We start from the raw sequence: 18,061 nt of genomic DNA, 5'->3' as shown, positions 1-18,061 counted from the left end.
TTTGGGCCTCCGAAAAAAATAACTATTCAAATTCATTTGACAAGTTTACTTTACTCTCTCATAGGAAATCGGATTTTTCTCGTCTCTGTTGCCTTGTTGGTGTCATTGATGTCTGCGAACCCGTTGATGCATTTGCTTCTTGTGAAGACTTACTAAAAAGCGAAGTTCTCCGTGTATTGATGATGATCATTGGGGTGTCATCAGTCATTGGAAATTTGATTGTCATCATATCACGAAAGTTTAAAAAGGATAATGATTCAGGTAACAATGTAAATAAGGTTCAAACCACACTCATTACTAATCTTGCCGTGTCTGACTTGCTAATGGCTGTCTACTTAATCATCATTGCGAGTGTGGATGTACACTATCGTGGACGGTATGCCAAAGTTGCAAGGGATTGGAAGAGCAGTTTCCTTTGCAGCTTTGCCGGGGCAATTTCTACACTCTCTGGGCAATGCTCAGTGTTTACACTGATGCTGCTGAGTGTGGATCGAGCTATTAACATTGTTAATCCATTTAGTACGAAACGCCTCAATCGTACAAAATGTCGAATCATTATCGGCTTCGCATGGCTTTTCTGGATTGTGCTGAGTTTTCTTCCAATAACAGATATTTCATATTTTGGGGATAATTACTATGGCAAAGAGAGTGTGTGCCTCGCACTACCTCTGACAAAAAGTCATTGGCAAGGCTGGGAGTATGCAGTCGCCATGTTTGTTGTATTTAACGGAATCGGGTTCATTGTAATAACAGTGAGCTACCTCGTAATCTTCTTATCGGTTAAGAGATCGGGGGCCACTGTCAATAGACGACAGATGAGGAAAGAACAGTTGAAAATGGTGAGGAAACTAGGCTTAATAGTTTTCACAGATTTCTGTTGCTGGGGTCCGATTATAGTAATGGCAATTGGTTCTGAGATGGGTTGGATGACAATTCCTGATGACATATATGCTTGGGCGGCGACATTCATCATCCCCATCAACTCCTCAGTCAATCCTTATCTTTACACAATTGTATATATGTTTAAGTGCAAAGTGCGTCAACCGGCAGTTGTACAGATTCCACTTAATACATTGTAATTTAATTGTATTGTGCAAACTCTACACTTTGGTCTTGTTTTTGCCTATTAAATGTTCATTTATCGTATTCATGTAATCTTTAGCACCCGCTTTGGGATTTAAATGTATTATATATTTTATAACAATGGTTTAAATTTATTGTAATCTATTTCAAATATTATACAGAACGTTAAGTTAAAATTTTCAAACACTGTTCGTTTATATCTTAGGATTTTATCAGTCCTATATACGTTCACTGGTTTATAACAATACACTTGATAAATTATTTAATGGCTTTTAATTTCTCGAGTTAACCTATCAAGTTGTTTGACATCTGTAAAAACGATATTTATTTGCTTAACGTTTAAATACGCATATGACAAGTAAATAATATTATGGAAGTATCAAATTTTATTTCATTGTTTCTAAATCAATTTTATTTAACACTTTACTTATACTGTACTAAGACAATTTAAATTTAACCAGATATGGTGATGATTGTATGTTAGATAGGTATGAAAAGAACAATGTGATAAAACGTGAATTAAATTTAAGCTAAAAACTTAAACATACATTCTTAATAATGATTAATTATTTTGAATATCTGATCACAATGTGTTGAATTTCATCGATTTAAGTTTAATTGTATTTTGTATACATTATAAGTGAGTTTGTGAATCTTTATTTGTTTGAAAATTTGTGCACAAAAACGAATACTTTTTGACAAAGTTGTTTTAAATTGGTAAAAATTGGTTCTGAAGTATGCAATGTACCATTGAGTAAAGACTTAAGAAGTTAAGGCTCGATTTACTGAAATTTTCCGTTACGTAAAATAATGTGAAGATTTAGGTAGATTTAAACAATTCGACAATTTTTGTAATATTATTAATTATTTGACGATTTAGTAGATTTAAAGAAGAAGGAATTGATTCATTTTGCTTGGGAATGTTTTGACGTACTACTTTTGTAAGATTAAGGAATTTTAAAAGTAACTTAAGGAGTATCAAACTTAAATGCGAACAACTTAAGGAGTATTTAATCAAACTTCCGATATACAGTATTATTCTGTTATTCCATTATTTATATTATGTTCTTACTTGATTGTCATTAATATTTGTATTGCTATTAAAAGCAGCATTAAGAAAATAAAGAAGAGGGCATTGTGTTATAATTTGAGTTTTCAAACAAAAACAACACAACACAGTTCGCCAAAAAACTATACATACAATATTTCTTTATCGTGAGGTTGCTCCGCCAAATGACACACACAGCTTGCTCCACACAGTATATTAAGATGTTTTCTGTCTTCTTAGTGTTGCTTTAACATACAGCTTGCAGTAACTTTTACCAACGATCGTATGCTCACTTAAATCATAGGACACAGGCTTAGTTATTTATCCGGATACCGCTTACATTATACTTCACGGAACGGAAGACGATACCGTTTTGGTAAATAATAACGACGCCGTCTTCCCTTCCGTAAAATAAAATATTCGTGTGAATGTAATTTTAGTTTGTTTCATGATATTATTAGCAGAGTGATCGATAACTTTGGTGGGTAGGTCAAGATCAATATTGAATATGTAAAACGTGGCTGGCAATATTGATAATAATGGTAAATACCGCAAATTGCACAATTTATTAAAAATAAAACGTACAGTATGCATTGTATAACTCTTTACTATACAAAATATTCTAATCTTTTATCGTCTAAAAAGTAGTAAGAAGTAAGGCATATCTCGGGTTTATTCTACAGTCGCCGTACAGATAGATTTCTTTATCATTCCATGAATGGGTTGCTATAAGCTGGTAAAAATCAGAACGCTAGTGATAATATTCATTATCGTTTTGATTTTCACGATCAACCTTACAACTTAATGGGCAACATTAGCCTAACTATTGGAAGTTTCTGCTGCATATCATCAATATAAGATATACAATATACAAATGTAAATGTTCAAATGTTGACAAAATTATGAAATGTTATGTGTACACGTTTTAGAGATACTCGAGATACAAAAACGTAGGAGAAGGAAAGGATGATAATATACAATAAGAAACAGGATAGTAACAAGGAGTTAACTATAACTCCTTATATAAAAAAACTCCTTATTAAAATTATAATAATATATAAAACGTCAACAAAACAAACTTTAAACAAAGATAAAACAATCTTTGGATAAATTTGTAAGTTATATAATGAGAACTGTGTAAGCCATGCATCAATTATGGGGTCCGAACGAAATAACATTTGATAGTAAAACAAAACAGATGAAATAAACTATTACATATTATGAGGTTATACGGTACAAACATAAAACAGTGTTTAAATAATCCTTTACTATTAAATATGTATTGTCCCCAAAAACATGAAAAATGAAGATTACTTAAATAAGACTTTTAATTATTTTGTAGTTTTAATAAAGTTAATCACTTCAGTAGAAAAAAAAAGAGGAAAAAACAATGTTTTCACTTATGAAATGACAAAAAAATGGTTATAGCCTATACAACCAAAAATCCATTGGCTGACTATGTTTGCTTTAAATTACAGTTTTTTCGGATAAATAATTTTTTTTTTCGATCCAATTTTTGGTAAAAATGGATAACTATTATGTGAAATTAGGATGGCATATTCAACCAAACATTTTGAAAAAAATATAGGCGGACAATTACATCTTTAATAGTACTTATTAAATCGCGTATATCGGTCTTTAATTAGAGGGAGACAAGCTATAAATGTATAAACGTATAGCAGAAAATTAATTTTTTAAGAGTATCAAGCAGCCAGGAATTGAAAAACAAAACAAGAAAGGCGTACCGGTAAAGGGTTATGAACATAACAGTAAAGTTATCATTTTTCTTGTAAACGTCAACACAGCGTATATCCGGGGGAGGGGGTGGTTAAGCCAAGATATCAAAGTACACAAGGACTTATTTCCAACAGGATCGGAATATCATCACCTATAAAAGATTAACATAGGAAAGCTCGTAAGAAATATAAAGAAAATAATGTAGTTGAAAAGATATTTACATTTTAAACTAACTAATAGTACACAAATCTGGGAATTTTCAAAACAAAATCTCAAATCTGTAGCATCGAAAAGACGAACAATTTGAATTCAATATATCGATTTAAAGTTGTGACATATGAAAATAATGTTAGTGCATTGTTATCAATTATGCACATAGCAAAATGGCTTTGATAATGACCATAACACATTTCACTAAAAAATTAACATGTTTCTGCTTAAATTTTATTGGCTGAATCTTCATTTACCGTTGTCAGTCGTTGATTGGCTGACGTGGCAATGGCGTTCCACCTGCGTATTTTTAACTTTGATTACAACGATCAATACTTCATCAAATTCATTATGTTATATGCGTAATTCATAATAACACCTACATCTATATTAGAAATACACATGTGATTGTTATACCTGCGTCAACTTTATTTCTTACACTGATTTACACCTGTAATTTTTTTTCTGTTAATTTCAGCTCCTGCTTACCAATCAGTATTCTTTACTTTTAACTACTTCCCTATTTTACCTAAAACTGAAACAAAATAATTTTTACTTTAATTAAAAGAAAAACATGAAAAATAATCGTCATAAGCTTGTTTTATATAGATATGAATCAAAATGTGCAATAATATAACGACCTCTATACAGTATTAGGAATCTTCTATATATAAATTTACGTAAGGGCAAAATTCGGTAAATCGCGCCTTACTTCTAGAATTTTTACTCGATGGTATATAAAGTTGGTTCGTACTTTCGGTACTGATTTTAACCACCTGATGTAACCCTGTTTACTAATTAAATTAAGTTAGATAATTAGTTATTGACGATTAAAACGAATTTAGGTTCAACGATTTGCCCCAAATAGGGGTGTTTTCCGATCGTGGTATACACTGTCTAATGGATGTCCATCTTGAAAAATACCCGCCACAAAAATGCGAGGAGGCTTCGCATTTTCCTATCTCCTCCTACGATAATTGTTTTTAATAGCTGAAAACCGGTTGAACAGTTCGAGTACAGCATCATAATGTTGAAGACAGGCCGATTTTCTTTAAAAAATACTATTTTGATACATTTAATATACGTTTTTACAAATGTATTGATTTGTGATGAATGGAACATTCCAAATTATTTGGTTTAACCATACAGGTATATATTTAGATTTATGGGCCCCCTTGGAGAATAAACATAAATAGTATTCCAACCCAGGCATTAGTCTGAAGCAGCTGACAGATTGTCGGCGAAACGTCACGAAGGTAATTTTATTCCTTTTCGTTGTCTTGGTTTAACATAAAAGTAAAAATCCACAAAAATAAATAGTATTGCAATGCTGTACAATACTGTTAAGGTATTAACCACTTTTGATCGCAATTTGAATCGCAAATTTCTTACTGTGAGTGTTGGTACTGTTAGATGTAATATAAAAATATATACAAATAAACTTTATTACTGTGAGTGTGGGTAGGCCCTACTGTTAGATTATAAACATATAATATACAAATAAACATTCCAAATTATTTGGTTTAACCATAGAGGTATAGATTTAGATTTATGGGCCCCCTTGGAGAATAAACATAAATAGTATTGCAATGCTGTACAATACTGTTAAGGTATTAACCACTTTTGATCGCAATTTGAATCGCAAATTTCTTACTGTGAGTGTTGGTACTGTTAGATGTAATATAAAAATATATACAAATAATCTTTATTACTGTGAGTGTGGGTAGGCCCTGCTGTTAGATTATAAACATATAATATACAAATAAATAAACGTTATTACTGACAGTTGCTTCTCAACGTTTGTATTAATTAATAATTTAAAAATATATAAACGTCGTAGTGGTGTATCGTTACATGTACTTTACTATTTCAATCGACTATGACAGTGAGAGTTTTAACAAAGTACCGTATTAAATCGTAAATGTTTTACTGTATTTAGTGGTATATTATTTATAGGCCTATAAAACATTAAAAACAATATTTCGTTACTGAGTGGATAAGAATATATTTTAAAATGTTTCCTCTTTGTACCTATATTCTTCCCCCATCCCTCAACCCTTAATGTTACATACAAAACACAAATTGGGTTTGTTTAAATGAGTCCAAATAAAAAAATTTGACTCATTTTGTTTCTCTCTCGGAAGTAATTCCCAGGGTGCTAATTTTGGTTGACTACATAAATCATTGTGTATATTTATTCGTTTCTGTAAACGACAATGTATTATAGTCCTGCGGTACGTACATTTGATATCTCCATTTTTTTCTCGCTGGAAATACTGTGTATTCGAGAACCATCTGTGGGCACGACCTAGATGGTACGCGAGCGAAGCGAGCGTGCCATCTAGTTATATAAATTTACGTAAGGGCAAAATTCGATAAAACGCGGTTTATTTCTAGAATTTTTACTCGATGGTATATAAAGTTGGTTCATACTTTCGGTACTGATTTTAACCACCTGATGTAACCCTGTTTACTAATTAAATTGAGTTAGATAATTAGTTATTGACGATTAAAACGAATTTAGGTTCAACGATTTGCCCCAAATAGGGGTGTTTTCCGATCGTGGTATACACTGTCTAATGGATGTCCAACTTGAAAAATACCCGCACACAATAATACGAGGACGCTTCGTATTTTCCTATCTCCTCCTACGATAATTGTTTTTAATAGCTGAAAACCGGTTGAACTGCTCGAGTACAGCATCATAATGTTGAAGACAGGCCGATTTTCTTTAAAAAATAATATTTTGATAGATTTAATTTACGTTTTTACAAATGTATTGATTTGCGATGAATGGAACATTCCAATCTCTCAGTCTGCCAGTTTGGTTTAACACAAGTAGGTAAATTTATGAGCCCTTGGAGAATAAACTTGCAATACTTTGACAATACAGTACTGCAAATACATATTAACCATTTTTGGTCGTCATTTGAATCGAACATTTCTTACTGTGAATACTGTTAGATGTAAAAAAATATATACAAACATTTCTTACTGTGAATACTGTTAGATGTAAAAAAATATATACAAATAAACTTTATTAGTGTGATTATGGGTAGGCTCTACTGTTAGATATATACACACGTAATATACAAATAAACTTTATTACTGACAGTTGCTTCTCAACGTTTGCATTAATTAATAATTACAAAAAATATAAACGTCGTAGTGGTGTATTGTTACATGTACTTTACTATTTCAATCGACTATGACAGTGACAGTTTTAACAAATTATTAAATCGCAAATGTTTTACTATATTTAGTCACCGTTAGTGGTATATTATTTATAGGCCTATAAAAAATGAAAACAATATTTCGTTACTGACGTGGATAAAGAATATATTTAAAAATTGTTCCTCTTTGTACCTATCCTCTTTCCCATCCCTCAACCCTAATTGGGTTTCTTTAAATGAATAAACAATTTGGACTCATTTTGTGGTAAGTTTCTCTTTCGGAAGTAATTCCCAGGGTGCTAATTTTGGTTGACTACATAAATCATTGTGTCTACTTATTCGTTTCTGTAAACGACAATGTATTATAGTCCTGCGGTACGTGCATTTGAAATCGCCAGATTTTTTACCCTGAAATTACAGTGTATTCGAGAACCATCTGTGGGCACGACCTAGATGGTACGCGAGCGAAGCGAGCGTACCATCTATTTCTAACTTTTCAGATACCACCTTCTCCCATTTGTTTGTTATTCGCTTAGCACCCAGTCTAGATTATACCTACAAAATGTATTCTCTTTAATCAAACTTAGCACTTTTCAACAATTCTGGGTCCATGTGTTTTAAAAATCTTGTGCTCACATGGATAAAAAAATATTATAAAATATTAACAACTCATAATTTTATTAATGCATCCGGTGACGGTATCTAAATGTTTAATATTTTAAAAAAAGTTTAATAAATACAGGTAAATAAAGATAGTAACAAAGTATATTGTTCATATACTGAGTGGACTCGCAGAAGTAAAGTTTATTAAATTGATTACGATTGAAGAAGATGTTCATCTTGAGAGGAATCATACTACTGTATTGTATTGTTATATTGGCTGTATTACCTTGTTCTCGTTGTTTTAGTTACTATTTCAGTTATTCTGGTAACTTTACCATTTACACTTATCAGTCTGACTATGATAGTAGTGGCAGTGACTTCGCCCTTTCCGGTATGATTGCTTCATTCTTTAAATTTTCTTTATGCATTGATAAGTAATACAGTATAATAATTATACTAATGAGTGTGTTATTTTCATTAACTAACTGTTTAGTATTTGATACTATTTGTTAGTATGTTTTAGCCCTGTCTTTGAACAGTATGCCTCATACAAACTATACTGTTTTGTTGGTTTAAAACAACAGTACTGTTATTAAACTTCGAAGACAATCTGATTTAAATGTTAATGTTCAACTTTTGTTTATATACAGTACTATACAGTATTTATTTTTACGTGATTGTGAATTCATTTTTTTTTATCTGATTCGAATTATATTTAATTGAGCGGTCACAGCTAGACATTATATTTGATTTGATTGCATTTGTAACACTACATATATTTTGAATACAAGACAGTTTCCCCTTTTTCTTTCCTGATGTATCTCCGAGTTGTCCAAATGCAGAATGTCCAGCCGACTGTGAATGTGGTGCGCCTAATTGGTCTACTTACGGTCACAGAGTGGAATGTCGTCCTCCATGGAGTATTAATAACATCGCAACCATCAACGAGTATAATGATCATATTCCAGTAACAGAGTTGTAAGTATATGGTTATTGTCAGTGCAAACATTTCATTGTAAGTTTATTATAAAACGTGGAATTTAAAAATATATATAATATATATTTTAAAATATGTAATAATGACCTAATGACAATTTGAAATTTAGTACTTAGAGTTATCAGAAATAATTTCATTTTGTGGGGTCACTTTATATACCCCAAGCACAATCACTGTAGGCCTATACCTGTATGAATGGAATATCAAATATTGTAATTGTTAATGTACTTTTCTTTTACATTGAAGGGATTTGAGTTTTAACCGGATAAGTACATTGCCAGCCAATGTATTTGATAGATTGACAGCATTGACACACCTGTAAGTATTTTGACTCATATTAATTCCTTCGTTTAATTTGTTTTTAAATAAATAAGAAAATAATTTATAATACTGAATATTATGCAGTAACATTATTTAACCATTATTAATAAATTATTCCTTTTTTACAGATTATCAATACTTGTTCATTGATCATTATTTAAAAAGATTTAATTAAATACATAAAAATGATAAATACATGAAGATGATAATAAATATTTAGAATTATTTTCTACAGAAATTGTGATAATGGGAATAACACATTATTATTGTAACAGTTAATTTTTGCCTAATTAAAAAATACTCATCAGCATTTACTATGTAGATAATGTCCCTACCATTGACTGAAAAACTATTATAATAATTCAAAATGTATATGAGAAATAAAGTTAACATATCAAACAGCTTGAATATTGTAATTGTTACTGTACATTGTTTTTACTTTGAAGGTTTTTGTACAATAACCAAATAAGCACATTGCCAGCCAATGTATTTGATAGATTGACAGCACTGACACATCTGTAAGTATTTTGACTCATATCAATTCCTTCGTTTAATTTGTTTTTAATTAAATAATAAAATAAATTATACTACTGAATATTATGCAGTAACATTATTTAACCATTATTAATAAATTATTCATTTTTAAAGATTATCAATAATTGTTCATTGATTATTATTTAAAGAGATTTAATTAAATACATAAAAATGATAAATACATTAAGATGATAATAAATATTTTGAATTTTCTATAGAATTTGTGATAATGAGAATAACACATTATTATTTTAACAGTTAATTTTTGCCTAATTAAAGAATACTTATCAGCATTTACTATGTAGATAATGTCCCTATCTTTGACTGAAAGACTATTACAATCATTCCAAATGTATTTCGAAAATAAAAGTTGACATTTCAAACAACTTGAATATTGTAGTTGTTACTGTACCTTTCTTTTATTTTGAAGGAGTTTGAGAATCAACCAAATAAGTACATTGCCAGCCAATGTATTTGATAGATTGACAGCATTGACATGGCTGTAAGTATTTTGACTCATATTGATTCCTTCGTTTAATTTGTTTTTAAATAAATAATAAAATAATTTATAATACTGAATATTATGCGGTAACATTTAACCATTATTAATAAATTATTCATTTTTTGTAAAGATTATCAATAAAAGTTCATTGATCATTATTTAAAGAGATTTAATTAAATACATAAAAATGATAAATACATTAAGATGATAATAAATATTTTGAATTTTCTATAGAATTTGTGATAATGAGAATAACACATTATCATTTTACCAGTTACTTTTTGCCTAAATAAAAAATACTCATCAGCATTTACTATGTAGATAATGTTCCTATCATTGACTGAAAGACTATACAAAATAATTCAAAAATGTATATCGAAAATAAAAGTTGAGATTCTAAACAGCTTGAATATTGTAATTGTTACTGCACATTGTTTTTACTTTGAAGGGATTTGTACAGAAACAAAATAAGTACATTGCCAGCCAATGTATTTGATAGACTGACAGCACTGACATTACTGTAAGTATTTTGACTCATATTAATTCCTTCGTTTTATTTGTTTTAAAATAAATAATAAAATAGTTTATAATACTGAATATTATTAGGCAGTAACATTATTTAACCATTATTAGTCGCGTGGACGCGACTCTATAGTTCCCTATGTCGGTCGGTCGGTCTGTCGGTCTGTCGGTCCGGTATCACTATGCATTTTATTACGCAACTTATGGCTGTTGGCCTTGTTAATAAATTATTAATTTTTTAAAGATTATCAATAATTGTTCATTGGTCAATATTTAAAGAGATTTAATTAAATACATAAAAATGATAAATACATTAAGATGATAATAAATATTAAGAATCTTCTATAGAATTTGTGATAATGAGAATAACACATTATTATTTTAACAGTTAATTTTTACCTAGTTAAAGAATACTCATCAGCATTTACTATGTAGATAATGTCCCTATCATTGACTGAAAGACTATTAAAATAATTCAAAAATGTATATCGAAAAATAAAAGTTGAAATATCAAACAACTTGAATATTGTAATTGTTACTGTACATTGTTTTTACTTTGAAGGCATTGGGGCTTTAATAAAATACGTACATTGCCAGCCAATTCATTTGATAGATTGACAGCACTGACAATATTGTAAGTATTTTGACTCATATTAATTCCTTCGTTTAATTTGTTTTTAAATAAACAATACAATAATTAATAATACTGAATATTATGCAGTAACATTATTTAACCATTATTAATAAATTATTCATTTTTTAAAGATTATCTATAATTGTTCATTGATCATTAGAAATTTAATTAAATACATAAAATGTTAAAAACATTAGGATGATAATAAATATTTAAAATTTTCTATAGAATTTGTGATAATGAGAATAACACATTATTATTTTAACAGTTAATTTTTGCCTAATTAAAGAATACTTGTCAGCATTTACTATGTAGATAATGTCCCTATCATTGACTGAAAGACTATTAAAATAATTCAAAATGTATTTCGAAAATAAAAGTTGACATTTCAAACAACTTGAATATTGTAGTTGTTACTGTACCTTTCTTTTATTTTGAAGGAGTTTGAGCAGCAACCAAATAAGTACATTGCCAGCCAATGTATTTGATAGATTGATAGCACTGAAACGCCTGTAAGTATTTTGACTCATATTGATTCCTTCGTTGAATTTGTTTTTAAATAAATAATAAAATAATTTATAATACTGAATATTATGCGGTAACATTTAACCATTATTAATAAATTATTTATTTTTTTAAAGATTATCAATAATTTTTTATTGGTCATTATTTAAAGAGATTTAATTAAATACATAAAAATGATAAATACATTAAGTAGATAATAAATATTTTGAATTTTCTATAGAATTTGTGATAATGAGAATAACACATTATTATTTTAACAGTTAATTTTTGCCTAATTCAAGAATACTCATCAGCATTTACTATGTAGATAATGTCCTTATCATTGACTGAAAGATTATTAAAATAATTCAAAAATGTATTTCGAAAATAAAAGTTGACATATCAAACAGCTTAAATATTGTAATTGTTACTGTACATTGTTTTTACTTTGAAGGGATTTGTGGGGTAACCAAATAAGTACATTGCCAGCCAATGTATTTGATAGATTGACAGCATTGACAGAGCTGTAAGTATTTTGACTCATATTAATTCCTTCGTTTAATTTGTTTTAAAATAAATAATAAAATAATTTATAATACTGAATATTATGCAGTAACATTATTTAACCATTATTAGTCGCGTGGACGCGACTCTATAGTTCCCTATGTCGGTCGGTCTGTCTGTCGGTCTGTCGGTCTGTCGGTCCGGTATCACTATGCATATTATTACGCAACTTATGGCTGTTGGCATTGTTATTAAATTATTAATTTTTTAAAGATTATCAATAATTGTTCATTGATCATTATTTAAAGAGATTTAATTAAATACATAAAAATGATAAAGACATTAAGATGATAATAAATATTAAGAATCTTCTATAGAATTTGTGATAATGAGAATAAAACATTATTATTTTAACAGTTAATTTTTACCTAATTAAAGAATACTTATCAGCATTTAATATTATGCAGTAACATTATTTAACCATTATTAATAAATTATTCATTTTTTAAAGATTATCTATAATTGTTCATTGATCATTAGAGATTTAATTAAATACATAAAATGTTAAATACATTTGGATGATAATAAATATTTAAAATTTTCTATAGAATTTGTGATAATGAGAATAACACATTATTATTTTAACAGTTAATTTTTGCCTAATTAAAGAATACTTGTCAGCATTTACTATGTAGATAATGTCCCTATCATTGACTGAAAGACTATTAAAATAATTCAAAATGTATTTCGAAAATAAAAGTTGACATTTAAAACAACTTGAATATTGTAGTTGTTACTGTACCTTTCTTTTATTTTGAAGGAGTTTGAGCAGCAACCAAATAAGTACATTGCCAGCCAATGTATTTGATAGATTGACAGCACTGACAGAACTGTAAGTATTTTTCTAAAATTAATTTGTTTGTTTTAATTTATTTAAAAAGAAAACAAATGAAATAATTCATAATAATGAATATTATGCAGTTTATCATTCATAATTTGATCAAAAAACAGTATTTAAAAAAAAATCACATACAGTATTAACAATTTTCATTAAATTATTCATTGTTTAAAGATATTAATAATTGTGTATTGGTCATTATTTAGGTAAATTAAATAATAGGAAATCATAACAATTTGTTATCATCTTTATGTATTATTAAATACATAAAGATGATAACAAATTGTTATGATTTCCTATAAAAATTGTGTTTATGAGAATAACAAAATAAAACATATATTTAAGCCTGATTAAAGTATACCCAGGCCATCAGAATTTACTATGTAGATAATATTCATATATATATAATAAACGTACATCCCAGAAACAGAACTACTTTCTATATGATCCAGTCTAATTTACATTTGTTGTATTATAACCAGTCTACTAATCACTGTGTTATCAATTGTTGTAAAAAAATCAATTGAATATTAAGATTAACAAACAATAATTAACAAACAATTATTTGATGAGATTCAATAAAAAAGTAAACTTTTTGTCCCCTTATTAAAAAAAAAATACCCAGAAGAGACAAGGAATTAATGTATAGGAGAGTATTGAATATTATGCAATGTGTAATACAATAATACTTGTATCTGTACTTTACTTAATGTAATGTGAAAAACAAGATATGTAATAATACATATTGGTTATCTTAACAGGTATTTACAGGAAAACGCTATAACTACCATAAAACCAGGTGCATTTTCTTCTTTTGCTTCAACACTTTCACGTTTGTAAGTTAACATGATTTTATAACACACTTGTGAAGCCGTAAAGGAGTTATTGCTGTAAACAAATAAAATAAAAAATAAAGTTTTTGCTGTACGATTCAATGTCAAAATGTGAGGAAGCTTTGCATTTGAATAGTTATATGTATCCGTTCTATAGGCCTTACAGTACAAAACGTTAAAAAACATACAATAATAATAAGAACTTCGAACACAACGGATGTATTCAACCACTGAATTTGAATGGAAAACTTCGCAAACAAGTAAACAAATAAAGTTTATTTGGTTTTCATCAGGGGTCTTGAATTTAGAATAGTGTTATGTACAGATAAATAAAATATTAATATATTTATTTATTCATTCAAATTTGTTTTACAAGGGTAGCTCTAACAGTACTACAGCAGTACAGCTGACTTGAAGAGGCCCTCTTAAAAACAATACAAAAATATACAGACCACATTCAAAGATAAAGATAAAGAGGATTCATAACAGTTAAAATATACATAGTTAATGTATTTTCTTCAAGAAAAGCATACATAAACCATAGTTTGAAAACTTTACTTTTTTCAAAATGTATTAGCCTGTTCCTAATTCATTTCTAATGTGTTATCCTATAGATGGTTACAAGGGAAGAACTTACAGAATTACAGAGATAGAACTTTTGAAGAACTGAACAATTTAAAAGAATTGTAAGTATGATAGAAGTATGAGAGATGCTCATACAAACTTATGCAGCTATTAGTATTTATTCTCTTTGCTATATGTACAGTAAATAATTTTATTGAATGTTAAATATGTCGGTGTTTTAGTTAAGTAAGTTACATTTGATAATTTGAATGTGGTAAATGTTTTAATTATGTTCAATTTAAATAGATATATTAAAATTAATAGTTAATTCGGCTATGTTACAATCATGATATTCGATGTGTTATTATGCTTATAAACAGATAGTATTTTATTATTCTTATTTATCCGAAAGTATCATAAAAATGTACTTTCACAATTAATCTTCGACTATTCTAAACCTTTACTCATTATTTTAGGGATCGAAGAGTAACAATTTGGGCCTCCGAAAAAAATAACTATTCAAATTCATTTGCCAAGTTTACTTTACTCTCATAGGAAATCGGATTTTTCTCGTCTCTGTTGCCTTGTTGGTGTCATTGATGTCTGCGAACCCGTTGATGCATTTGCTTCTTGTGACGACTTACTAAAAAGCGAAGTTCTCCGTGTATTGATGATGATCATTGGGGTGTCATCAGTCATTGGAAATTTGATTGTCATCATATCACGAAAGTTTAAAAAGGATAATGATTCAGGTAACAATGTAAATAAGGTTCAAACCACACTCATTACTAATCTTGCCGTGTCTGACTTGCTAATGGCTGTCTACTTGATCATCATTGCGAGTGCGGATGTACACTATCGTGGACGGTATGCCAAAGTTGCAAGGGATTGGAAGAGCAGTTTCCTTTGCAGCTTTGCCGGGGCAATTTCTACACTCTCTGGGCAATGCTCAGTGTTTACACTGATGCTGCTGAGTGTGGATCGAGCTATTAACATTGTTAATCCATTTAGTACGAAACGCCTCAATCGTACAAAATGTCGAATCATTATCGGCTTCGCATGGCTTTTCTGGATTGTGCTGAGTTTTCTTCCAATAACAGATATTTCATATTTTGGGGATAATTACTATGGCAAAGAGAGTGTGTGCCTCGCACTACCTCTGACAAAAAGTCATTGGCAAGGCTGGGAGTATGCAGTCGCCATGTTTGTTGTATTTAACGGAATCGGGTTCATTGTAATAACAGTGAGCTACCTCGTAATCTTCTTATCGGTTAAGAGATCGGGGGCCACTGTCAATAGACGACAGATGAGGAAAGAACAGTTGAAAATGGCGAGGAAACTAGGCTTAATAGTTTTCACTGATTTCTGTTGCTGGGGTCCGATTATAGTAATGGCAATTGGTTCTGAGATGGGTTGGATGACGATTCCTGATGACATATATGTTTGGGCGGCGACATTCATCATCCCCATCAACTCCTCAGTCAATCCTTATCTTTACACAATTGTATATATGTTTAAGTGCAAAGTGCGTCAACCGGCAGTTGTACAGATTCCACTTAATACATTGTGATTTAATTGTTTATTGTGCAAACTCTACACTTGGTCTTGTTTTTGCCTATTAAATGTTCATTTATCGTATTCATGTAATCTTTAGCACCCGCTTTGGGATTTAAATGTATTATAATTATATTTTACAACAATGGTTTAAATTTATTGTAATCTATTTCAAATGTTATACAGAACGTTAAGTTAAAATTGTCAAATACTGTTTGTTTATATCTTAGGATTGTATCAGTTCTATATACGTTCACTGGTTTTTAACAATACACTTGATAAATTATTTAATGTCTTTTAATTTCTCGAGTTAACTTATCAAGTTTTTTGACATCTGTAAAAACGATGTTTATTTGCTAAACGTTTAAATACGCATATGACAAGTAAATAATATTATGGAAGTATCAAATTTTATTTCATTGTTTCTCAGTCAATTTTATTTAACACTTTACTTATACTGTACTAAGACAATTTAAAATTAACCAGATATGGTGATGATTGTATGTTAGATAGGTATGAAAAGAACAAGGTGATAAAACGTGAATTAAATTTAAACTGAAAACTTAAACATACATTCTTAATAATGATTAATTATTTTGAATATCTGATCACAATGTGTTGAATTTCATCGATTGAAGTTCAATTGTATTTTATATACATTATAAGTGGGTTTGTGAATCTTTATTTGTTTGAAAATTTGTGCACAAAAACGAATATTTTTTGACAAAGTTGTTTTAAATTGGTAAAAATTGGTTCTGAAGTATGTAATGTACCAATTGTCTACAACATTGAGTAAAGACTTAAGAAGTTAATGCTCGATTTACTGAAATTTTCCGTTACGTAAAATAATGTGAAGATTTAGGTAGATTTAAACAATTCGACAATTTTTGAATATTATTAATTATTTGACGATTTAGTAGATTTAAAGAAGAAGGAATTGATTCATTTTGTTTGGTAATGTTTTGACGTACTACTTACGTAAGATTAAGGAATTTGAAAAGTAACTTAAGGAGTACCAAACTTAAATGCGAACAACTTAAGGAGTATTTAATCAAACCTCCGATATACAGTATTCTGTTATTTCATTATTTATATTCCATATATTTGAATTGTCATTACTATTTATTATTATTATTAAAAGCAGCAGTAAGAAAATAAATTAGAGGGCATTGTGTTATAATTTGAGTTTTCAAACAAAAACATCACAACACAGTTCGCCAAAAACATATATATATAATATTTCTTTATCGTGAGGTTGCTTCGCCAAAGGACACACACAGCTATATTTCTCCACACGGTATATTAAGATGTTTTCTGTCTTCGGTTTCTTTAAGGTACAGCTTGAAGTACCTTTTACAAAAGTTCGCATATTCACTTAAATCATAGGACCCGTTCAGGCTTAATTATTTATCCTGGTAAAGGCTCATTTACACCAGGACGATAACGATCGACGATGAATATATAAGCTTGGATTGTTTTTACATAAAACAAAAGAAATTAGAAAGGTTTCCGTTCTAGAACTATAGGATAATCATTTGTGCTGTCTTTGATAAAAATGATATTTTTAAAATTCCAATCAAATGACGTCATGATAAATAAAAACAATAACATCGTTGTATTGTCACGATATTATTGTTCTTACTCATCATGACGTCATTTGATTGGACGTGTGAAAATATAATTTTCATCAAAGAAAGCATATATGGTTATTCTTATAGTTATAGAATAACAAGTTTTTATTTATCTGGATACTGCTTCCATTTAATACTCCCATTCAAAATTCCATTTCACGGAACGGAAGACGATACCGTTTTGGTAAAAAATAACGACGCCGTCTTCC

General features: G+C 29.2%; 2 protein-coding genes and 1 long non-coding RNA gene across 3 annotated transcripts in view; all 3 read left to right on the top strand.

Annotated features, from left to right (window-relative positions):
- LOC140054912 (G-protein coupled receptor GRL101-like) overlaps positions 1-1,444 on the top strand; it is a 31,110-nt gene extending 29,666 nt beyond the window's left edge. The window contains exon 4 of the mRNA XM_072100035.1: positions 65-1,444. Within this exon, the coding sequence (XP_071956136.1) occupies positions 180-1,079 (900 nt within the window). The 5' untranslated portion in view covers positions 65-179 and the 3' untranslated portion in view covers positions 1,080-1,444. The remainder of the gene's footprint in view (positions 1-64) is intronic.
- An 11,748-nt stretch (positions 1,445-13,192) lies between these two features.
- On the top strand, positions 13,193-14,753 carry LOC140054958 (uncharacterized). Its single transcript, XR_011846592.1, has 3 exons — positions 13,193-13,264; positions 14,032-14,106; positions 14,718-14,753. It is a non-coding gene; the product is annotated as an uncharacterized lncRNA (long non-coding RNA).
- LOC140054957 (G-protein coupled receptor GRL101-like) lies at positions 14,749-16,525 on the top strand. The gene is made up of 2 exons (XM_072100101.1): positions 14,749-14,789; positions 15,223-16,525. Exon 2 carries the CDS (start codon positions 15,338-15,340, stop codon positions 16,235-16,237), a length of 900 nt encoding a protein of 299 aa, XP_071956202.1. The 5' UTR covers positions 14,749-14,789; positions 15,223-15,337; the 3' UTR covers positions 16,238-16,525.
- The last annotated feature ends 1,536 nt before the right edge of the window (positions 16,526-18,061 follow it).

This window comes from Antedon mediterranea, chromosome 7, assembly GCF_964355755.1.
Source record: "Antedon mediterranea chromosome 7, ecAntMedi1.1, whole genome shotgun sequence".
NCBI lineage: Eukaryota > Metazoa > Echinodermata > Crinoidea > Comatulida > Antedonidae > Antedon > Antedon mediterranea.
Note: the sequence above shows the minus strand (reverse complement) of the source record. Positions and strands in the feature narration are given on the sequence as shown.

What these genes read in the sequence shown, in the direction of transcription:
- LOC140054957 (XM_072100101.1), top strand. Translation starts at nt 15,338, where the DNA reads ATGATGATCATTGGGGTGTCATCAGTCATTGGAAATTTGATTGTCATC.